The sequence below is a fragment of the Centroberyx gerrardi genome, chromosome 19, assembly GCF_048128805.1.
Source record: "Centroberyx gerrardi isolate f3 chromosome 19, fCenGer3.hap1.cur.20231027, whole genome shotgun sequence".
Lineage (NCBI taxonomy): Eukaryota > Metazoa > Chordata > Actinopteri > Beryciformes > Berycidae > Centroberyx > Centroberyx gerrardi.
Genome location: NC_136015.1, coordinates 3,993,055 through 4,017,780, shown reverse-complemented (window position 1 = coordinate 4,017,780; position 24,726 = coordinate 3,993,055). Strand labels below are relative to the sequence as shown.

Below are 24,726 nucleotides of genomic sequence, written 5' to 3'. Positions count from 1 at the left end.
TCATGTAGGCTGGTCCAGTGTTCTTTGTCATCTTCATGTACGCCTTTCCCCTTCTGGTTCCTGCTGAAAGAAGAGATGCATATCCGTTGAGTATGAATTCAAGACTCCCCAAGTATTGATTTTTTTTTTTAGACGTGTACCATTCTCTTTCCCAAAAGCCCGAGCTTCTAGGAGGGAGGCACCTTAGCTGCCTCTTTCTCTCTCTCTCTCCCTCTCTCTCGCTCTCTCTCTCTCTCTCTCTCTCTCTCTCTCTCTGTGTGTCTCTATCTCTCTCTCCCTCTCTCTGTAGTTGGTGAGGATGCTGGAAGATAAATTTAGCCCTCCAGCTCTCCTTCCATCTGCTACCACATGGTTTAGGGCCGTTACCATAGGAACCACCGCTGGGTGCCCATTAGTGTGAGAAGAGGAAATTGACAAGATTTTTAAAAAGCCATTTATACAATATTCTTTTTTTTTTTTTTTGGTTTGTGTGTGAATGGGTGCAACATTTCACTAATTCATATATGAGACTGTTATTTTGAGAGTTTTTTTTTGGTAAAACTTAACTTGAAGTGCCTTGAGTTGCATTACCAGCAGATGAAAAGCCCACCAGATGCATAGATAAACTTTTCTTTCAAAGTAACCATCCGACAAATATCAGAAAATTACATTCAATTTAATATCAAGTCATACTATACAGTAGCCCCATAAAGTATTCAACCCCATACAGCATAATAATCATGCACTCATAATGTGCTTATACTTATGATGCCTCAAAATGCTTAATGAGCACCACTCCAACTGTTTTTTTTTTCACCACTGTGCTCCTAATGTGTTTTGGAAAGGCAGTCATGAGCATGTGGTAAGGGGATATGTATTGATTTTAGAGTGATTGTTGGGGATAAGGGGATATCCAGTTCTTGCCAAATGTCTAATCAGTTATCCCTATGATAGTAAATAGCTCTCTGGCTTTGAGACTGAGAACATTACACCTACAATACGGGCGTCTTTTCTAGCAGACCCTGCAGCAGTTCACCCAAAGACGCGAGCAGAGGCCCGAAAGACAGAGCTGAGGATGAGGGAAAACAGGATAGGTGTGGAGAGGAAAAAAATTGGTTCATTTGCACTCCGAGAGGTGCAATCTTTAGTTAACTCTGGAACCGGTGCGACTGACAGATCCAAGTGTAAATTAGCAGACGCGTGATTTTTAAAGATGTGGTTTTGGGTTTTGGGTTTGTCTAAATTCATTTCACTCCAGCCGTCGTCGCTCTCTGAACGTCTCGCAGTCTGGGCTCTCACAACAAGGTGTTATTTTCAGTAAGACGACTGAGTCCGACTCTCCTCTAAAAGCTCTTGGTCTGGTTACACTACCTGTCTGACCTACATTTGCCATGTACTAGTCCTCAATGCGAGAGATGTAGGCCTACGATATCTCGATAGTGGTCTGTGAACCACAAAAAAGCACGTATATGCCTGTTTTCTGCTATTAACAAAAGTAATGTTGATTTCACATTCATCGCAGGTTGGTATGTATACTACTCCGACAAGTAATATTAAAGTCGGTTATCAACCTGTTATCAGTAACTTGGATATTTTCCAGCAGCTTCGCCGTCTTCCACCAGAACGTGGGTGCAGAAACCAGCTGGTCAGTGCGTGGGATGCCTTGTTTACTGCTACAGTATGCTGGCAGGAAAACGTTGGGAGTTTTCTCCTGTATCTGCACCAAGTCACCTTGTGTATGCACAAACAGTCATCTTCTATCAAATAAAGTGCCTTCATTTGCCTTTTTAAGTATCTAAAACCGCGGTTAAACAGATAAAACGACCCATACTACATAAAGGTATGAAGCAGGTAGAATCATTCAGATAGTGCTAATGTGCTCTAAACACTGTGGTGTTGTAATGTAGTCATGTGCAACATTATACATCATGTTGAGGGAAGCATGTTCTGATATCAGATGACACAACATGTCAAATATTCCCAGTATTAATTAGCACATGTTGAGGTGCTTTGCCAGGTTCACACGTCACATTTTGCCACAGTCCCTTAGTTAATCCTAGTGTAATTAATTATGCAAAGAAAGCCTAAGAACCTCAAGCAAAGGAATTTCACTAATGTCACATCAATAGAAAGAGGGGCTTTTGTGACAATAGGCAATAATGTAAGTGAAGAGGAATATGTATTGAATAGAAATGCTTATTCGTTTACTGAAACACCACACACAGTTAATTTTTCACTGCTGAATGATATAATGCCCTCCTAAATCAGGAGGCTCTGGTGTTTCCATCTGCAGACTACAAAATCATCTAGCCTAATTTTTTGCTCAGTCTAGCAGCAGGAAGCTTGACTTGGCTTCTGGCTGAAAAAAGCTGATGACTGTCCTGGCTGCAACAAAGACACATAAGTTGGGCATTGAAGATGAAAAATCTGCTTCACTTGTATGTGGGCGCTGTCCCACAGAAAGATATTGTGGTTCACGGCTTTGAAATGAGAGGGTTGATTAGGAGTCACTGAAGACCCTGACAATTCAAAACTGTATGCCTTTAATTGGAATGTTCCTGTCACAATTGTTGGATACAAAATACTCCATCTTAGGGAATGTTACCAGAATCATCATTTTTTTTACTGATTTTTATACAAAAAAAATTACGTAAAACATTCTAATTTTAAAATATTCAACAGCCGAGTGAAAGTGTTATGACACATACTGTATGTAACTAAGCACAGGGCTTAAGGGTTATCTGTGCGTCTTTGTTAAATTGTATGTATTATATAATCTCATTAGTCTGTTTGTCTTCACAGATCCTCATGTTGAGAAGATAGAAAAATCAGATATTCAACTGAACATCAAAGTGTGTGGCAGCAGGACTGGCTGAGCGCTACATGATGGGATGCTTTGGGTCAGGATGGGAGAGGACTTCCTCCACAGCGCATGACATATCACAATTGCCTTCTTTGATGCCTCCATTCTTTATTTGATGGTGTCATTCTGCTGTCAAGCAATAAACTTATAATAACACAAGTGAAAACTATAAACCCAGACAGTCATCCAAAGTGAATATAATTAGATCAAATTCACCCACATTAAACCCATTACTCAGTTAATGAATTGGCTTGAACTCTGTAGCCTGGCACAGGCAGACGTATCCCACGTGTCTACCTGAGGCTGTCCTTCCATTTTATGGAGGCCTTGCATAGTCGCCTGACGACTGGGGAGCAGTCCGGAGGTCAAGAACATTCTCAACCAGAGTCTCCTGAACGAGGCCCTCAGCCCAAGTCTCCCTCCCAGCACCATCAGCAACAGCAAACTGGGTCCCAGAAGCCCCATGACACCTTACAGCAACCCAAACAGTCCAGAAGACAGCATCCTGAACGCAAACGTCTCAGGCACCAGCGACAGAGCATTGACTCAGATGCAGCACTGGAAGGTAAACATGCTGATGCAACAACAACGACAAGAACAACCAGGGTTCCCTGTTTATCACCGGGAGGCCCAGCTTCCTCAGCAGCTGGTCCCACCCAGTCTAAACAGGAAACCCAGGAGGGCACCCCAAAACAGAAGCGGGAGCGTAAGCCCCAGAGGCCTGGCAAATATGTCTGCACTTACTGTGGCCGTGCATGTGCAAAGCCCAGTGTCCTTCAGAAACATATTCGCTCCCACACTGGAGAACGGCCCTATCCCTGCGCCCCATGCGGCTTCTCTTTTAAGACCAAGAGTAACCTGTACAAACACCGTAAATCACATACCCACAGGGTGAAGGCTGGTCTGGCGTTTGGGGAGCCGAGATCTTTAGAGGAGCAAGTCACAGAGTCAGAGGATGAAACCAGACAGCTATCATCAGCATCTTCCAATATGGAAAGACAAGGCAGTGTAGCCTCCCTTAAGAGCCATGACACAGACAGGCCCAAAGATCGCTCTGGAGGGATGGATGACTCCTATGCAGTAAAAAAGAGACTGGCCATGCGTCTAAGTAGAGGGAAACATGGTCCCCTAGACTCATCTGATGAAAAGTCCTCATCATTAGTTCTAGGGAGTAGAGGCAGTACAGAGTCTGGCTATTTCTCTCGCTCTGAAAGCACTGAGCAGTCACAGGACAGCCCACCCAATGCAAGTGCCAAAAGCTATGCAGAGATCATCCTCGGCAAATATGGACGTCTTGGACAACTGCAGAGGATGTCTCGTCAACATAACCAGCAACCCTCAGGTCAGGAGGAGAAAAGCATCCCGTTCACAGTGCCCAAGAAGCAGGTCATTGACCATATCACCAAGCTCATCACCATCAACGAGGCAGTGGTGGACACCAGTAAGATTGACAGTGTGAAACCAAGGAGATTCTCCCTCTCTAGAAAGAGTAGTACAGAGTCTCAAAAGGGTTCCTCTATGAAAGAACCTGTTATCCACAGTCCCAAAGCTGGGGATTTAGGCTATAAAAACAGTGGCTCCATCACCATGGGGGTTCCATGTGAAAAATTTCATCATCAGTCTCTGAACGTGGAACCGCCGGCTGGCCAAACGTCCACTGCCCCTCTGTTGAGAAGTCACTCCATGCCATCTGCTGCTAGTTCATTTGATGCCTCCAGTGGCAACCCCAGTAAATTCCGCCTAAGTCAATCATTTGATGAACGACAGCCTTCTGAAATGCAGGCATCCCGTCGCTATGGGATGCTAAGACGCCAGCCAGCTATTGAAATTCCACTTGGTGCCGAACTTCCAAAGGAGGAACATCAGAGTTCTCACTCATTTTACCATGACAGCATAACCACCGTGCCTGACCACAAACAAAGTCAACCACAGCCATATGAGTGTGAGGCCTGTGGCACTGGATGCAAAGATTGGGAAGGTTATAAAACACACAAGCAAAGCCTATGTTTATCACATAATCCCGTAAATGCAAGCGAGGTAGCAATTAGCCAAATGGAGCGCCCCCTACTAATTAACCATCCAGTCAGACCAGGAGCTTCAGCAATGCGCAAGAGAAGGAAAGAGGAGAGTTTTGAATTTGATGACCCCTCCTCTCCTGTTGCATCTTCTTCACCCTCTCCTGCCTTCTCATCAGGACAGTGTAGAGAAGAAAGCAGTGTATCTTATGAGGGCCCCAGACGACCTACATTGCAAACCTGTTCAGTTATTCAACATACTAGTTCATTTGAAAAACAGGAGACGTTGTGCACTGAGATCCAAGGCACAGAGGCAGCAAAAAACTCTCCGCCTCATGAGGAATATCAATCAATGCCTCAGAAACAACCCCAAGAGCAGGCAACCAAACCAACACCCCGAAAGCTGGTCCGCCAGCACAATGTGCAGGTTCCAGAAATACTGGTGACAGAGGATTCAAACATGAATACAGAGTCCTTGACAGAGCCAATTTCCACATCAAAACCATCAGAGAAACTTGATGAATTTCAGTGGCCACAGAGAAGCCCCTCTCTGGCCCAGCTACCAATTGAAAAGCTGCCTCCTAAGAAAAAGCGTTTACGCCTAGCTGAGGCAGCCCAATCCTCAGGGGAGTCCAGTTTTGACTCTATATCCCTGCCCCGCAGCCCCAGTCAGGACAGTAGTGCATCTTATGCATCTAGTCGTTCCACATCCTTTGAAGAATCAAATAGACTAGACATGGAGATGGCAACGTCAACAACACCATTGAGGAGATCAAGAGCTCCTCACATGTTGACTGTCCCTGGGGTGCATCAGCACAGAGAGATGAGGCGTTCAGCCTCTGAGCAGGCCCCTCATGACCCACAGCAGGGTATCTTAATGGCTGAGACCCGCAGCAAATCCTTCGATTACAGCTGTCTGTCCCCTGAGCGCTCTGCAGTTGGCTGGAGAGAGAGGAGAAAATGTCTCCTTATGAGACACAGTGCTGTCAGAGATCCAGAGGAGGAGGAGGAGGAGAAGTCTACCAAACCCAGCCCTAGTCCTGACCCTGTCAGGACTGGCACATCATCCCAAGTAAGCCCAAGTGCTGTGCACTGCACCAGGTCCCCTAGTTCTCCTTTATCAGGTGACACCGTGTTATGTAATCCAACACGATTACCATGCAAAGAGATCTTTTCTCAGTGGAAACTCAGTCAAAATATTCAGTTAACAGGCAGTACAGAACTCCCTCTTTCTCATGGTCCAAGTGTTGACCCTTTAAAAGAAGAGGCCTCACACATCCATACAGGGCAGCCCCCGGGCATCTCTCTCCACCTCTCTCAGCCCTATCCTACACAGGGCCCATCAGGGGCAGCCAGGGCTCACTACCTCCCCATGTCCACAGGGCTGAAGCTAGAGATCCCCTCACAACGACATGATGAATATTCTGAGGTTCGAGTGACTCCTTCTCATATTCAACACTCTCTCCCTAATATCACTTCCAGCCCAGAGTTACTGAGGCCCTCCACATCTGCAGCAGTAGCAGTGCGTCTCCAGACAGACACCCTCACCCCAGCCTGTGCCATATACACCACACTGTCTCAAACAACCCCACCTAGGTCTCAGGAGCCTGTGGATGCAGTTTCACACAATACAATTATCACAACATCTGAATACAGAAGCCACAGGGACACAAGTCCAGACCTTCAGGGGTGGTCTGAGGATGGCCTGAGGTCATCGGGCTCAGGGGGCAACAAGCGGATGCTCTCCCCCTCAAACAGTATAGAGCTCAACCCCGAGTCACAACAGCAGCAGAAACGAGTGAAAGAAGAAGAGGAGAGGGAGGAGAGGTGTGTTGACAAGGCATCAGTGGACACATCCAACGAGGAAGACAAACGGGAGAATCAGTCGTGTCTACCCAGTGTCTGTTCTCCCATCAGACATACTGGACCTTCTTTCCCCAGTCTGCTGTCCAGCACCTGTAATAGTTGGTGCTATCTGAACTACATTAAGCCAAACCCTTCTACTCTGGATGAGCAGAAGCCCTCTGTGTATTCATCCTGGTCCACCAGTGGCTATGACCCCAACCCTCCTGGCCTCTCCAGCAAGACAGCTCTATCCCTGCTGCACTGCAAGCAGAGGCTCAGTCCCTCCATCTACACCATGTCTCCCATGTCAGTCAGCACTACTGAGACAATGGAGCCAGAGGACAACAAAAGACCATGCTCTACTGAGGTAATTACAGCACTGACCTTTGCATACAGTTGCCTGAAAATGTATATAATGGTATATGAAATTGATGACATTTACCCATGGTTGTTAAAGCTACACTAGGCAACATTTTTTATGTAAAAAAAATAAACTTATCAATCTAAATCACCAAGTGGGGCTTCAACAGAGCAGCATGAATTTGATATGCAGATGAAAAAAATAGCAATGTACTTTAAGAAATGCTATGGAACACACGGTTCAATGAGAATTCCCCAATTTCTGTCTCCCTGGGCATGTTGGAGCAGAGTTGGTGAATTTGCCCATGTCTCTTTCGAGTGTAGGTCCATGACAGCCCGTCCTACCACAAAGATCATGAGGGAACAAGGGCGGGACAGCAGTCAGCAAAAGACAACAGGTCAAATAAAGGAGAGGAGGAGGAGGAGGAGGAGGAGGAGGAGGAAAAAAGGCGGGAGGAGGAGGAGGAGGAGGTCCAGTCATCCTCCAGATATAAACAACCTCCACAAGTTTGGATCTGTGAGGGAGGGTGAGTATGACATTATGACACTAAAGCACTTCATAATATGACATTAATTCCATTAGTTTTGTTGTTCTGACATACTGTATATGCTGCATTTACTCAGTGTTAAATCGAATGTACCCCATTACCTACAGTGTGTTAGGCTTGCGTCTGCAAGCGGTGGTATGTTGTGGAAACTGTTGTCTTTCCACCATGTGGGAGAGGCCAAGGGTTGGCTGTCTGCACCAACAGAGCCCGTCTGTTGAGGGGTTGAAGCCAGGAAACTACCTAGCTTCCTCTACCCCTGCAGAGACTCATTTACACTAACCATCACAGCCATTCACATCTAGTGGCAGCACATTTCATTCTCTTTTACAATGAGACTGATGGAATGAGTGGGGAAATCTAACGTTTGTGTACATATTGATGCATTTTGCATTAGAGGGGTCGGCCATGACAAATGTTAGTGGGTAGAAAATCAGATTGGATTAAAAGAATAGTGCTGATTGATGTCATGAGAGAAGCTGTAAGTGGTGTTCGGACAATATATTTGTTTGTAATCAGTATATCAGGCCAAAATTTATTACGTCCAACTCTGATACAATGATCTGATACAATAATTGATCAATACTACACTGGTTGTCTTTTGGATTCCATGAATTAATACTAAAGCAACAGGCTTTTTCCACTCTCCCAAGAATAAACTTCAGAATTCTTAATACTATACATAGTTTTTTGGAATATTTTGGCATGAAAATGGTCAAATTTAATGATACGGAATATCCACCATTGACAGCTTCAATCCTAAAATATCAGTATCGGCCTTCAAAAACCCATATCAGTCAAACCCTAGTGCACCTACTAACACATTACTAACGCATTAGGCAGTCGAGGGTTCCTTCATGAGAAATGTTAGTCAACGGAAAATCAGATTAGATCATAAGAATAGCCATGATTGATGTCGCAGTATGCTAAGATAAGATGTAAGGTGCGGAGTTGGTTGGAGATAGAGCTTTGATTTATCAGTCTTAACTTGACCACACAGGCTAGCTTGGTGAGACTCATTCACAGCAAGGTTAAACCAGACGCACTTAGTACTTTTCGATACCCATCAGACATAAACACAATGCAGCGATGCGATGTTGGGGAGTGCTGAGAGGTGCCATCTGTGTGTTTCTTTTTGGTGCGGGAGTGCGTCTGTGAACAAATCCCTGTTGTGACTCATGTTGACGCTCATCAAAGCCTTCCCAAAAGAGTGAGTCATCCTCACGCCTGCTCGCGCTCGCCATCTCCGTCTGTTCAGTCTGTTTGAGGGACTGTGAGGCGAAGCCGAGGCAGCAAGGTAGTCAAACGCTGCCCTTTTCATTGGGGTTGGCATGGGGGACGGGAAGGGCACTTAAAGTCAGATCTTGACTTGTGAACGGGTCTTGCATTAAAGCCTGTGAATGCAGCTGCTTTCTTTGACCAGGAATACACTGTATCTGCATATGTTGTCTGACAGCAAAGTGTTTTTCTTTCCCCCGGTATCCATATAAGCGACATTAACACGAAAGGTTTGCACGGCTGTAAATGCCACCGTTTATGATACCGGCTGAGTTTATCCAGCCCGTGACGCCTGTCATGAAAATAGAAGAAAAAAAACAGCAGATTATAATCGGAATGATTGTTTGTCGTAGGAATGTGTTTTCATTTTCTGTGTTTTTTCATGCTTATTTGGAGCAGCAGCTGGTCTGGGCCTGGGTTTCCCTCCCTCTCTGGGCTGTTTTTATTGGCCGGCTGCAGCAGACCCTGGACCTTGGGCCACATCGCAGGCTCCCCCTTGTTTGGACTGTGTGGTGGTGTGAACCGTGATGGGGTTATAAGGCGGCGAGGGGGGTCTCTGGTTTTGGCTTATGAAAGCTGCTCTGTTGAAGCTAAAGTGGGGGCCTCGCTGAGGGACCCTCAGTGTGCAGCGAGGGGCGGACCCCCGGCCCAGCTGCCACAGTGTGAGCTCACTGTGTAGTAAAGGCGTTTGCCAAACAGATAGTGTACTCGCACTGGATAAATAAAGAAGCTAAAAAGCGGCTTACAGGTGCTACAGGGGCCTGCAGCCTGTCTGTCAGGTCCAATTACACTCATATTGATTGCGGCTATCATTCTGGGAGGAGCAGCATCAATAGACAACTGACAGGGAAGCACTCAGAGGACGATACCGAAACCTCTCGCTCTCCTCACACTTACAGATCAAACGAGAAGTATGGCTTCATGCATGGCGGAGGTGCAGGGAAGGACGACTGCGAGGATTGCGGATTCCACTGTAAGGATCCCAGTGCGCTGCCAAAACACACCCGCCTCCACAAAGAGTCCACACCTTATATCTGCAAACACTGCAACTTTGCTTTCAAAGCCAAAGGTAAGGGTGGGCAATGAAAATTCTGCATCTGACATGTTGAAACCACATTGCCATGGTTCACTGTAACATTGAGGATGGGATGACTTTCTGTTTTGTGTTTTACAGGACACCTCAACAAGCACATGAGGTCTAAGGCACATGGAGAGGAAACCTGTTGTTCCCCAGATGACACCGATGAAGGTAGGCTTTGTTGTTTACTTATGTATTTGTATGCATGGATGTGTGTGTGTATGTGTGTGTTTGTGTCTGGTGTATGGTTTGACCAATAGAGTGTTTTTGAAGGCCACTGCCAATATCAGTGATTTTGGATTGAAGCTGCCAATTGCTGATATTTAATGCCAATATATATATTTTTTTAATTCCATATATTCAGTGTTTCCCCCAGAGTTTTATTCTTGGCAGGATCCTCTGAAGCAGCTCAGGTTAGCAAAGAACCGCTGCCATATCAGCGGTGGACAAAACTTACTGGCCAATATCAGATTTTTAGTAAAAAGCCAATATCGGCCCCATATATTTGATACTGAACCTATATATTGGTCTAACTAGGGATGGGACGATAGGCTCATCTCACGATACGATATGATACGCTATATGGGGATCATGATTCGATACAACCACAATATGATGTAATAAATAAAAGTATCACAGTCACAGACATAACAAAGTGTGACTGTGCAGAATTATGTTTATTTCTGAGCCACAAATCTTTCTGGCAATGCCATTGGCTTGCTAGAATGTACACAACAATTTAGAAATGTCATTACAAAGTGCAAATCATAATTTGGATGGAGAGCTTGTGAAATTGTGACGGTCAAGCATCTCATTTGTGACTACTACAGCAGAATAAAATGTATCTAATATCACGATTATTTTTCCTGCCCCACGATACGTATTGTCACATTTTTGTATCGCGATATATTGAATTTCGATGTATCGTCCCGTCCCTAGGTCTAAGCTTAGAGTGGTGGTGCGTGGTGGGGTAATGGAGATTGGGACAGACGGAGAGAAAGTGAAAAAAAAAACTGTAAAATTGTGTATAAGAGAGGATTTTTCCCCTTCTAGGAGTGTGTGAGGACTGCTCAGTTCACCCAGACGAACAAAAAGATCATCAGTCCTCTGATGTGGAGGAAAGCGGAGATGCTGCGGACGACAAGGAGGGTAAACACGACGAAGACAAAGAGTCCAATCCCGCTGATAGCCGTCGCACTGCCTCCTCTCACCGCGAGAAGCCCGCTCATCCGGGAGGCCAGGTCCGGGAGCCCGAACCCAGCCGGTCCCTCGCGCTGACCCCCAAAGACCCCACCCAGAAGTGCGCAGTGGGCTCCGCCAGCGCCAGGAGGGCCCTCTTCGCCAGGCGACACCTCGAGCCCTCGGCGTCGGCACCCTCGGGGGCCTCCTCGTCTCCAAGCAGTCCGTCGCCGTCCCCAAGGAGGGAGTCGTCTCCGCCTCGCGGCCCGTCGCCCCGGTCCCCCGCTCCCTGCCACCGCTCCCTGCCTTCTTCCCTTTCCCCGTCCAGTTGTCATGTCTCCACCTCCCCGCTGAGACCGATCTCCCCCGCGCAAGGTCTTTCGCCTATTAGAGTCCAGCTCCACAGCTCGGGGTCCTCGGGGTCCTCGGGGCCCCCGGGCTCCCTGGCAGGCGCCTCTGCTCAGTATCAAGCCTGTCTCCACCCAAGGGACCGACCTGCCACGGCGAGGCTGGTGAGTTACTTCATCTCTCGCTTCAAAAACATCTACCCATTGTTGTGATTTGTTTTCTCCACGAAATGCCACTCGGGTATTATTCTTTGCGTGCATTCCGGTCCCAATCCGTCATGGTTCTGTGTTTTTGTTGTGTGTATAATTAACGCTGGTCAAATTGTGGGTTTTGTCGAAACCGCTGCGTTCGCTCACCTGCGACCTGATCCGTCTCTGTTGGTTTAGTCTAGAGTTTTAAATAAGTCCGCTTTTCGCTCACAAAGCTAATCTTGTGTGGCGCAGTCAAATCCCAGTAAGTCAACATTTAGAACAAATATAGATAGGCTGGTACATATGAGGTTATTTTAAAGTCACACCTTTATTGGAAAAGGAAGGAAAGGCAACTCTCTTGTTTTATATCGCTCAGACTGAGCCTGCAGCTCGGAACCTTAAAATAATGCGGGAGAGATCCCAAATAGACACGGCATGTTTTCCCTGGGCAGCCGGTGATAAAACGAGGACCAGGCCGATCATTAAATACCAGAGATTGGAACCACATGTCGGTGACAAAAACAACGCCGGTGAATATCTCAGTTCGCCCTAATAAAACAAAAAACATGTCTGCTCACAACCTGTGGCTGTGTTACGGTGTAACCCTCACCGCTTCCTCCTCACTCCAGTGTGGGACTCAGCCAGTAAGGCACATATCCAGTCTGCACATTGTGTATAGAATAGTTTTTCACACATCTGCATACCTAGACTGTTCTGTACATATGTTACCTACATCTGTAAATTGAATAATTGAAATTTGATAAGGTGAATAGTTTTTTACATGCCCAAACACTTTATGTCCATATGTATGGTCTTCCTGCAACTGTGAACACAATGCACATTTTGCATCTATTATAAGATGTAAATTCACATATTTTTCTTTATATCCTCATATTCTTTCTAACTTTTTTATATATTGTATATATTTTGATATTTGTATATTGATATATGTGTCTTGAAATCCCGCCCACAGATATGTTATGGTCATTTTGTGCCATGGGACAGTAAAAATCTTGCTTATTGCCCCTTTAACCCCACCCCACTGGCTATATTCCTATTTATATTCTGTTTCTATTTGCTGTATCTGATTACTTCTGCTGGTGCAATGACCTAATTCCCCCAGAGGGACCATTAAAGCTGTGTTTTATCTCATGTTATCTTAGTGTGTGGATGAGGCCGGTCCGACCCACTTCACCCCCCATCCCAGTCAGCTTCGAGGAGCCCACAGAGTCCTGAGCCACCTCCCCCTCCACTCCCAGCAGCCGACCAGGGCCCCGAGCCTCATGATTCCCATCGGGGGGATTCACATGATCCAGCCCAGATCCACCCTCCCTGTGTACAGCCTGGTGAGCAGCCCCACGCCGCCCCCGGCCGACCCGGACCGACCCCGCAGAGCCGCGCAGAGCGACGTCCCGGCGGGTAGGTTCCCCCCGCTGCAGCGCCAGGATACTCTCAAAGAGACCGGGCCGAGCGGCCGGACCGAGCCGAGCGGCCGGACCGAGCCGAGCGGCCGGACCGGCCCGCGGGACCGCGAGGCCCCGGGGGAAGCCGGGGACGGGGAGGGTTCGGGCCGGGGATGCTCGAGCCCCGGGAAAGAGACGAGACCGGCGCCCGCGGACGCCAAGGCAAGCACTTTGTACCAGGAGGCTACAGATGCACATGTTACAAAGAGGCGTGTTTACCCCGAGACCGCCCAAGGCCAAAAGGCTCCTTCCTCCCAGACACAACTCTGATAGGAGGGAGATCCTTAAGGGACAGTGCAAAAGACTTCAGTCTGAGAACTAGAGGCTGGAGGTAGAAAATACCCAATGGCACTCTGGTTTGGAGACTGAGGACAAAAGGAAAGAGCACTTCAGCACCGCTTCTGAATGACGCTATTATGTAATTACATGAATAATATATAGACACTATGTTAGATATGCAGTATGTTTTGTAAATCTTTTTTTACCCTCTTGTTTGATGTCATTGGTGTTAATTTATTTATGTGCTATTATGCAATTCTGTACTATAAGCAAAAGCAGCTGCAATGAAAATAGACAATAAAGGTTTTATTCAGTTCATCTTTTCCCTATTAACCCCTTTGACAGCTATAATATACTATTGCTGTGTTAATGTACTGTATGACCAAAATTGATATAGAAAGGTACTACAAATATTTATTCACCCTGACCAGTATTTTGAAGTGCAATTTCTGTCAAGATTGTGGTTTGAAACGTCATTCTTAAAGGCTGTGACTTTTTTTTAATTTTATTTTTATTATTATTATTTTTGTTTTGTTTTGTTGTTGTTCTCTTTTTGCGTTTGAAGAAGCAGGGTTAGGATCATCTCCTTTTTCTAATATCTTGAGAAAGTTTCTGATCAAGACGTTCGGAGTGCACTGACAAATGATTTGATATCACGAAGAAAACCTGTTTCACATACATGGTAGCTACGGTACAATTTTTTTCATAAACAGATACATGTATTTTTGTGTTGTTGCTTTTATAAATGATACAATCACTCTAATTGCCATTTTCATGTTTGCCATTAAACTTCTCATTTTTACAGATTTATAATAAAACTGTGTTACTGTGTGTTTTTTTTAAAATACATCCCTTACTCAGCCATATTGCTTGCTCTATATTGATTAGGGTGAGTGTGAAAAACTCTTAAAATGATCTACATTTATGGCCTTGAAAGTATTAAAATGTCTTGAATTTAGTTTGTTTACTTATTTTTTACCATGTAATGAATGTAATGTCCACTCTATTAATACAAAACAGGGTTAGTAGTACAATCTGCATCCTATCTGTATTGCTAAACATAGTTAGACCCTTAGTTAGACCCTAGATCCCTTAGACCCTAGATCCCTTAGTTAGACCCTAGATCCCTTAGTTAGACCCTAAATCCCTTAGTTAGACCCTAGATCCCTTAGTTAGACCCTAGCTCCCTTAGACCATATATCTCTTTACAGTTAATTTTTCTGTTGTCCTTTTTCTTATTCTGCAGTTTCAGATCTTTCATTACCATCATAAATAGGCTTTGTTTCTTTATTTTGGTTTTTGAATTGGTCTGGAACATAATTCCAGGTAGGTTTAAAAGATAGAAAGCTCAAATTTGGCTCAAATTCAATGCAAACAGATACCATGTTGATGAATAGGGCTCCACCCTGTGGCTCTAATACAATGAATAGTTTCTGGAGTGGATCTGCTGGATACGCTGAATTACAGTTTACTGACAGCACTCACTTCTGCTTAAATTCCCATTCCCATTAATAATTCCCATTCTAGATTATTTCTCAATGATGTTCCTGTCCTCTGCTGTGCTGGTAGGGCCGTCCCTGCAGCCTTTCTTTCTTTGTCTCCCACCGCTGAAGGTGTCCCATGTTACCACTGGGTGGCAGAAGAAAGCAACTGAAATGCTTTCTCCGGCTCACGCTGCAGATTTACTGAAAAGGATGACGTCACCCGCTAAAGGTATCGGTTCATTTTCTGCCTCACATCCACATAAAGAAACCTCTCCAGTAATATTCCTCTTATCACTTGGTCCTGTGTGACTGCATCCATCCACTTCTCACCAGTCTAAAGAAAAACCCCTTGTCAGACCTTAGGGAGGCGATGAAAGTAATTAGATGCGTAGGATCCCAGGAGAGTTTTTTTTTTATGGACCCACATACCAGAAATAACAAGGGCTCTTTCAACAACTGCTTCCTAGAAGTGAAACTCCCCGAGATACACCGGATAATAAGATTACAACGGAATAGCAACCAAATATTTATGACCTGATTGTTTTTGGAGGGGTGGGTGGGATGATAAGGTTATCAGCTTTGAACTGCACTGTTTTGTTTTTTTAATGCCAGCTCATTGCCCTTGAATCTGAACGTCTGTGACTATGGCAACTCCAAAGAAATCAAACACCAGGGTGCCTTGGATTGTCTAAAGTTAAGGCCCTGTGATGACAGATTTACTTCTGTAATTAAGTTTCATTTTGGTGCAAAATGTAAAATTAGATAGAGGGATTGACAGATTCTTTACATTTGGTAATATCTAGTGAACAAGTAAGGCAAACAAAATGAGACAAATACACTGTAGTTTCACTGAAAGCTGTGAATGGGACCGGCAGTAGTGTTGGTTTGATTTCCTTATGTTGTATTACATTACAGCAGTTGATTACAATTAAGTTTGACCCACATGCATGTCCACCCTTAGATTAATACAGGACAGGGTTAATACAGCACTCCGAAACCAAACCCCTTAATTTTATCCCTGAAATGTCCTTAGTTTCTCATTATATAAACATTAATTATCCATTAAAAGTAACATAACTTTAAAAAAGTAAGGTTAGTATCATGGGTTTTTAAGGGATTTATTCATGGGTTGATTTGTGGAGACACTAGAAATTAAGGGATTTTTCATGCCTTTGTGCAGGTTTACAGGGTTATTAAGTGGAAATGAATGGAAAAGTTCCTTAGAAGGTAAGGAGCCAAAAATGAAGGGGTGTTTAAGGAGGTTTTGAGGGAGTCTCCTCCATTAATAACCCCCTTAATTAATTTTAAGGGGATTTTGTATGAATTAAGGGGTGAATTAATGTAAATGTAAGGTTATTTTAAGGGATTACTGGTTCGTAGAGCAATATGTGCCTTACTGAACACAGTTGGACATCATCATGAAATGATGAAGTCCCTGGTTTCCTTTTTCTTGTTCTGCCTATTGATAGTTCCAGAACTTTCATTAGCTATATTTAGAAATAGGCTTTGTTTCTTTATTTTGGTTGTTAAATTGGTGTTAAATTCAATTCCAGGCAGCATTAAAAAGGCCTTAAAAAGTCTTAAATGTTGGCTTTGTGAAACCTGCAGATACCTTGAACATGTTGGGTGCCCATTTGAAACATCAAGAGTCAGTTTTTAAGTGTGCGTCATTTATTATTCCGTGTTTCACCCATATTCTAATGATGTCAGGATCCTGTCTCATTTCTGCACACTCATCCGAGTCTTACAGCGTGTCTGGTGTGTGTGTGTGTGTGTGTGTGTGTGGGGGGGGGGTATGCATTCTCATTACTCCACCCCACCCCCCCACCCCCCACCCCCAACACAGAAACTGATGCCAAGTGTGCTTCCTGTTTTGTAGCCACCTTTTCCTAGACAGATGACATCGCTCATGACCCCGACGCTCTCGGTCGAAATGTTTCTCTGATGTGGTGTCACATTCCTGACAGTGCTATTGATGTCATTAAAGCAGGAGCTGCTGCCTCTAAAGAATGTATCTCCCCGCCAAGATGAGCAAGGCCTGTTGATCTCATTGGAAGTGTCTTAAGGTAAAGCACTACTCTGCCAAATGATGCAGATGTTTTTAGTACAGTAAGGTTTGACTGATATGGGCTTTGAAGGCTGATACTGTCTTGAAAGTTGACTGAATTTGACTTGACCTGCCCAAAAGTTCTAAGAAATTACCTGTAGTCAGTTTTTTCCCTCATTGTGGAAAAGCCTCTGAAAGAAGCATTTAGATAAAGGGATACGAGAAAGAAGAAGAAGAAGAAGAAGAAGAAGAAGAACTAGGAGGAGAAGAAGAAGAAGAAGAAGAAGAAGAAGAAGAAGAGAAGGAGAAGAAGAAGATTCATGCATACTTGTGTGGAATCTGATCAAAATGTCTCATTAGGTTAATGTTCAGGTTAAGTTCTTCCCATAGACAACCAGTGTAGTATTGATCTATTCTACAATAAATATGTAATCAATCAAACTGCATCATATCCATCACATCAGAGGCGGACGACACTAACTGACTGATATCTGATTTTTAATAAAAGACCAATATCGGCCCCATATATCAGTCTAACTCCATGACAAAAGACTGAAACTTGAAGTCTTGAGTTTCTGCATAACGGCCTTTGAACAGCGAAGGTTTAATCATTCCTTGATATATAGACCCCACCTAGTTTTAATCCCTCACTGTTCAACTCTCGCTCTCACAGCAGTCATGTGTCATTGTTTCAAAGTTCAGCCGATAGGAATTCTGAGGAATCCCGCATTGCACGGCTCCGCTGTTTGTGTTTGTCACCGTCCCCGCATTCCTCCGTCGGCCCCCAACGCCGGCCCGGAAGTGGAAATGGATAAGGGCACATTTTTTTACACTGGGGGGTATGTGTGTGTGTGTGTGTGTGTGTGTGTGTGTGTGAGGGGGGGGTTCCTTTAGACTGGACCCGTTCCTCTAAGTCTGCACCGTTGGAAAAATATTTGCTCTAGATGAGTTTTTTTTTGTTGTTTCTCTATTGGAACAAATGTTTGGTGAAATGCCATTTTTTTTTTCTCATGCATTGTGACATCCCTTTGGCATTTCCTCAACGCTCTTTATCCCCCATACAAGCTAATGTCCAGGCAATGTTTTTTCCCTTCTCTTGTTGAAAAATACTGTGTTTCCTGCAGACTTTTTCCATGACTTTCCATAACTAACTTCCATTAAATTCCATGACCTTAAGATTTTTATTCCTTCCTGGTTTGTTAATGTTGTTTTTCTAGTCTGGTTTCCACTCCAGTTGGGCTGAAAACCACCATCTACAGCAATTAATGTGTGAAACGAGTTGGAAAATACATTCTGGTATATTCCTGTGAAGTGACCCATTTGTAAAATTCCCTCATATCATAACTTATCAAATTCCCTGACTTTCCTTGGCAGATGATGAAACTGCTTCCATTGACAATTTTGACAGGATGGCTCCTCAATTTTAATGCCATTGGTCAGCACAGAAAAAATAAAATTAGAAGCTGTTTTATTGGCCGAAAAAGTTTGCATATTAAGGAATTTGACTTGGTGGGGTTCTTATGTAGGTCACATTAAACATAGAGATAACACAAAATTAGTATATACAAAATGAAAAGTAGAAGTTTAGGGAATAGGTTCTTTTTAAAAGTAGTATTAAAAAAAGTAGTATATATACGTATGTTTAAGTAGTATATAAAAAAGTAAGTAGTTTATAAAAAATATAAATTTAGGAAAAAGGTCTCTTTTATACGGAGCCCCTCTGGGGTCATATGGTAGAAAAAAAAACTTGATGTGTAAATCCGTGCGAATGGATTTGTAAACTGTGCCAACGGAAATCCGTTCACACAGTTTACAAATCCGTTCGCACAGATTTACACATCAAGTTTTTTTTTCTACCATGTGACCCCAGAGGGGCTCCGTACGTTTAGAAGCAGTATATGAAAAAGTATTATATAAGTAGTATATAAGAATACAAATTTAGGTAATAGATCTCTTTTAGAAGTAGTAAATTAAAAAATATGATATAAGTAGTATATAAAAAAATAGAAATGTAAGAAATAGGTCTCTTTTAGAAGTAGTATATAAAAAGGTATTATATAAGTAGTATATAAAACAAAAAAAATGGAAATTGGTCTCTTTTCTATACAATATGCACATACTGTAGTGTCTGTTGGAGCCTGACTGATGTGACTGATTGATATTTATGGAAGCCAGTAATAGAAAACAATGACAGTCCATGTTGAATTAACTGCTCATTTCCTAACCTACGGTCTCATGTTGTGTCTAAATTTCATAACTTTTGACCTGACAATAATCCATTATTTTACATATTCCACCCTGTGGTTTATCAGATGCACGCACTGCAGGAGTTTCTTATTCTGACTGTGGATTTGGCCACAGGATCATATCATCCATCCCGGCAGCGGATAAGAAGAAGGAAAACCCGCGGGCATTTGCATGACACAACTGTCTATCCTGATTGACTGTGTGTGGGCGGCCGACGCTCCGGCTGGTCAAGATTTCCAGTTGGAAAGAGATGCCTGTTTGACCACACTGGTAGGAGATATGCAAATGAGGAGAGATGGGTAGTGTGTGTGTGTGTGTGTGTGTGTGTGTGTGTGTTTTGGGTCCACACGCAAAGGTTAAACCGCCTTAACGTGTTGAGATATGATTTTGTGCGAGCGTGTAGGGGTCGCGGCCCTGACCTCAGCTTCCTGCGGGGGCTGTGTGTGTGTGTGTGTGTGTGTGGGGGGGGGGGGGGGGGGGGGGGGGGTGGCGGCACATGGCAAACCCCCCTTCTATCTCTGCTGGCTTCTCCCCCAGTGACGCCACGACTCATCTCTTCCTCCGCTGCCTCCAGGTTTATCCACATGCCAAGTGCCTCTGGAAAACAAAACAAAAGCAAAAATCAAAGCATTCCACGGCCTCACATGACTTCCCGTCTCTGTGCGACAGTGACTTGCTGCCATACAAGGACCGTCCCAGGCTGGGGTTAGGTTGACATATTGGTTTGTTGATAGGGTTAGGGTTAGGGTTAGCTAACCCACCTCTGATATGATGGAAGATCCTCCCTGACCACAGCTAGTGAATAGATTTTTATTTTTTTTGGCAGAAGCTTATATGTTACTTTATCTTGTAATAAAACCATTTGAAATCAATATTCATAGTGTCAATAATTAACTAAGTAGCTGTGTAATAATCATTATTGAAAAAAAAAAAAAGCCTGTGATTCACTGTACATTATCACTTACCTATTATTATTATTATTATTATTATTATTATTATTCATATATCACATATCTGAGCAGAGAAATCATCCCAGTGTGGTGTGGGAGGATTTTAATCAACAGTCTGTAAAACCTGCAGTGAAACCTGCCTCACCCTGCCTAACCCACCTAAAAGAATTTCAATAGCATGGCTTTCAGTGGAGAGTTTTAGTGTCCCATGATGCTCTAAATGCTGTGTCAGAGGCTTTTCCACCCTGATAATAATAAAACTCTGGGTGAGAAACACTGAATACTTGTCATTTTTTGGTCTTCAAAAGCCCATATCAGTGGAACCCCAGTCACTGCCACTTCTGCATAGCCTTTCCCCTCTCTTCCTCTTTTCCTCCCCATGCACCCTTGGCCTGGTGGGGGCGCTAAGAGGAAGGGACGGGCACCGCTGGAATGTTGTGGAGGGCAGCTGCCAGAGCAAGTGTGTTGTGTAAGGAGGAAGTATACAGTAGTGGGAGGGGCCGGCTGGCTTCATGACATCACCCATAGGAGGTATAAGTAGAGGGCCTGGCAGGGACTTGAACACAAAGCACCTGCTGCTCTCCAACTACAGACTAGACTCAACAGACCTGTCTGCACTTCTCTGAGTGGATTTCACCACATCAAAACTTCACACTCCATCCATAGATGATGATGATGACGATGATGGCTCCCTCCATGAGCAAGATCCTGGCTTTATTTCTCCTCTTCTGTGTGGTTCTGCAAGAGGGTGAGTTACTTTATCTGCATTGTTTTTTTTGTTTTTCAAGACTTTTAGGTGTTTGCATTTACAGTATATTTGAGGATTACAGTGGTAGATTGGGGTGAAATTCAATGAAAAATGAATAATTTGCTGTGGTGATAGATGCCTTTTGGCATCTACCACCTATGGTCTTTAATTATATTAAATTGACCGGCCTGGTTGAATGGAAGTTTAATAGGAATAAAATAAGTAAAATAATAAAATCAGCAATGTTGTAAAATAGTAAAACACCTGCTGCTTGCAGTGGCTGTCATCAGTATTCGCTCTAAAAGTGATGGCTCAGTTATACTTTCTGCAGCAGCAAGTGAATTAAGAGGCGGCCATGCTGGGAGCTGGCAATTATTTGACACTGCAGCCTCTGACTTAATCTCAGTCAAAGCTTTAAATACAATACAAACATGGGTTCAGCCTCTCAGAGTGGCAGAATCCTCCTGAAAGAGAGGGTTTTCCTCTGATAAGCAGCCCAGGTTATCGCCGCATTATTGATACAATCTGATGAGGCAGCTTGCACAGTTGTTTGACTTGGCTAAAGCATATTTGTCCGATTATTAATCAAGATCGCATTTGATGAACCACACCAGTGGGTGTTAGCCCGCCAACAGGATTTGTTTATATTTGCATGCGATAATCACTAACTGCACAGTCACGCGGTTAAGTCTGCCATGGTATTAGTTGGCACTTTTTTAACCAGCCGAGGGATTAGTTGGCACTTTTTAATCTCTGATCCTTTGTGTTTTTCTAGGTTGTGGACTTCCCTTATCAGGCCCGACCGACCTGCCAGCTCAGTCCCCACATCCGCATCGCATCAGGACCAAACGCTGCTCCTGTAACAGCTGGCTGGACAAAGAATGCATCTACTTCTGCCACCTGGATATTATCTGGGTCAACACCCCAAGGTGAGGCTGCGGACTGCTTCAGACATACACACAGATAGCACAAACACATTCATGGATTGGGAGTTTACCTGTACATAGATTAAGGTTAGACCGATATTTGGACTGAAACTGCTGATATTTTTTATGCTGGTATTCAATATCTATTTTCTATTATATTTTCATGCTTAGAAATTCCAAATAATACCAAGTATTCAGTGTTTCCCCTAGAATTGTATTCTTGTCAGGGGTAGAAAAGCCTCTGAAACAGCATTTGGACCATCATGGGACACTAAAACTCCCCATTGAAAGCCAGACTACTAATGAAATTCTCTTAGGTGGGTTAGCAGCTCCTTAAAGCAGGGTGAGGCAGGTTTCATTGCAGGTTTAAATTTCTCGGCCTAACCCTACCACACTGTAGATGCCCACATGCACTAAGCAAGATTATTCTAAGATGTTTCGCTTTCCTTTACAGTAAAATCCTCCCTTACGGCCTGGGAAGCGCCCTGTCTCGTCGCCGTCGTTCGACCGACCGCTGCGAATGCGCCAACCGAGCCGACGAAACCTGCTCCAGCTTCTGCCAGAAAAGGTGAGTCCCCCCCCCCCCCCCCCCCCCTTCCTAGATCTAAGGCTTTTCCTTCCCATCATGTATCCTCCTTTGGGTGGTAGATGGTATCAAAATAGCTGTCTGTCGTTCCAGCGTCGGTCATGTGTGAAGAGTCTGTATCAGGGCACTGGTGAAGGTGAGATGAGTCAGAGAGGAGGCGAAATGATTGTGTCTGTGATAATGTTACCGCAGTATGAGGGTAGTCGTCATAGTGGGGAGAAAGGCCCGCATTTTCTGGGAGGCCTTGAAAGTTATCACACAGGTTTATTAGCCATGCTGCTATTTTTAGACAGTTTCTTTTCTGCCCTTTGCTTAAGGGAATGTTTGTTGCGTCTCTGACTTATTGCGGTTATGAAACCTACGCTGAGGATTAGTCACAGTCTCTAAATGTTATCCCAGGTAGTCCCACCCTTAATCCCTGCCAATAGGACATCTAAAAACATGTTGGGTTGCAATTCCTAGGAAATTGGTTAGTCGATCTTGAACTGTTTTCGCCTCAGGTAACATAATTATGCAGGACAAAACCCCCCGTCTTGTAGGAGTTTAGGAAGTTCCCAGAAATGTTGGAGGTGTTTGTCCTTGTTTTAACAACCGTTGTTGTGTCTATCCACAGCTCAGAGAATCCGAGAATTGCTGTCGTGGGCCCATTGATAGAGACTGGCAGCCTCTCCCACACAAACAGCAACAAGCTGTTGGCCTCTCTAAGGTAAAAGAACAAAAAGATCAACCTCTTATAACAGCTACTTTTCCTTATTCTGCCATGTTTGAAGGGCAATCAAAAGACATCTGAACCAACTCTTCTCTATTTTCTTTTGGTGTTGCTACAGATCTGTGGTTAGGTCCAACACGGCGTCCGCGCAAGAAGTTTTGTCCTCCAGGAAGACGCCGTCCACAGCCAACAGGCTTAAGGGTAGAAAGAGGAGGTAAAGGAGCAGAAGAAGGACGACATTACATTTGGCATTTCAAGATATTAGCTGATGCTCTTATTCAGCGTGACTTATAACAAGTAAAACAGCAAAATTCCTGGATCCCCAAACACTGAAAGCAAGCACCAACAGTAAACCTCCATGGACTGGAAGTTTTTGAGGTGAGACTCCTTCAGCGGCACTTTATGGCAGCACCAGGGTTCTGAAACATAAGTTGCTACAGAGAGAAGTCAGTAGTCATGCAGTGGGCCCTAGGGACGACCTAGTCAAGTCTACTGTCAACGTTGGGGATGGAGATGGAAAGATCAAAGGCGAAAGAGGCAGTTGATCAAGCACTGGAGCAAAAAACTGGAGCTTCTTTCCTTCTGAAGCCTGGCAGGTCAAAGAGGTAAACGGGAGGAATGATGGGTGGAGGAACTGAGAGTCATTTCTTGAACTTTCCTGACCTTTACAACAGTCTGTTCCTCAAGGTTGAATAAAGATGGACACTGAGGTCTGGACTAATGGTCAACCTGATTTTAAAGGATGTTCAATGTGTCATCAGTGACTGACCTGTCACTCTCTGGACTTGTTTCTTTTATTTTGTGGACAAAACACTGCTTTGGCCTTGTGTCCATACAGAAGACAACCAGACTTTACATATTTCTTTGATCCACTGCTCACCAACATTGAAGAATATAGGATGATTTACTGCATACTCATATATGAATGTGTGATAATTAGTTTGGGTGATGTTTGTCCATGTTTACTCAAATGGCCTGGGACCTATTGTATAATTGTTGAGCTGATTATTACTTGCTATTCTTAGTTTACTTATGTGTTTTCAATTTAAAATTCCTCTGTATCAGAGCTAAATATGTTGTCCTAACATTTAGGGGCAAATTAGCAAATAGCTTTTTAATTATCAGGCAATACTTGAAAATGGCAGCTTATTCTCTCTTGGCACACATTGCCTCAATAGAATGAAGGACATCTCTTTAGGCCTTATCTAAAAAACAATTAGTGGAGTCAATTTTTACAAGGTTCATTCTCTACTCCTCTACACACACACACACACACACACACACACACACACACACACACACACACACACACACACATATACTTTCTACTAAACCAACAACTACAGTCGGCCTATTGTGTTGGCTGTTTATTGCATCACTCCTGTTTAATGTTTTGATTGAATATAAGCCAGAGGGTTTCAATGGCATGGAGCTTGCCAAAAATGCAGCAATTGTTTTTCTCCCCTAACAAATGTTAATGTCTCGATTAATTGATTGATGTTAAATTGCTTTTGAAGTATATAATACAAATACAGTGTAATAATTTCCCAGTGGTTAATTATTACACTGTATTTGTATTATATACTTCAAGAGCAATTTTCCTTTA

General features: G+C 43.9%; 2 protein-coding genes across 2 annotated transcripts; both read left to right on the top strand.

Annotated features, from left to right (window-relative positions):
• Positions 1-3,160: 3,160 nt before the first annotated feature.
• On the top strand, positions 3,161-13,414 carry hivep3a (HIVEP zinc finger 3a). Its single transcript, XM_078290530.1, has 8 exons — positions 3,161-4,856; positions 4,911-7,110; positions 7,431-7,589; positions 9,779-9,954; positions 10,060-10,134; positions 11,017-11,654; positions 12,311-12,325; positions 12,845-13,414. Exons 1-8 carry the CDS (start codon positions 3,161-3,163, stop codon positions 13,412-13,414), a joined length of 5,529 nt encoding a protein of 1,842 aa, XP_078146656.1.
• Positions 13,415-20,732: 7,318 nt separating this feature from the next.
• edn2 (endothelin 2) lies at positions 20,733-24,443 on the top strand. The gene is made up of 5 exons (XM_071903510.2): positions 20,733-20,899; positions 21,675-21,828; positions 22,280-22,393; positions 23,025-23,117; positions 23,239-24,443. The coding sequence occupies exons 1-5, from the start codon at positions 20,818-20,820 to the stop codon at positions 23,336-23,338; spliced, it is 543 nt and encodes a 180-aa protein (XP_071759611.1). The 5' UTR covers positions 20,733-20,817; the 3' UTR covers positions 23,339-24,443.
• The last annotated feature ends 283 nt before the right edge of the window (positions 24,444-24,726 follow it).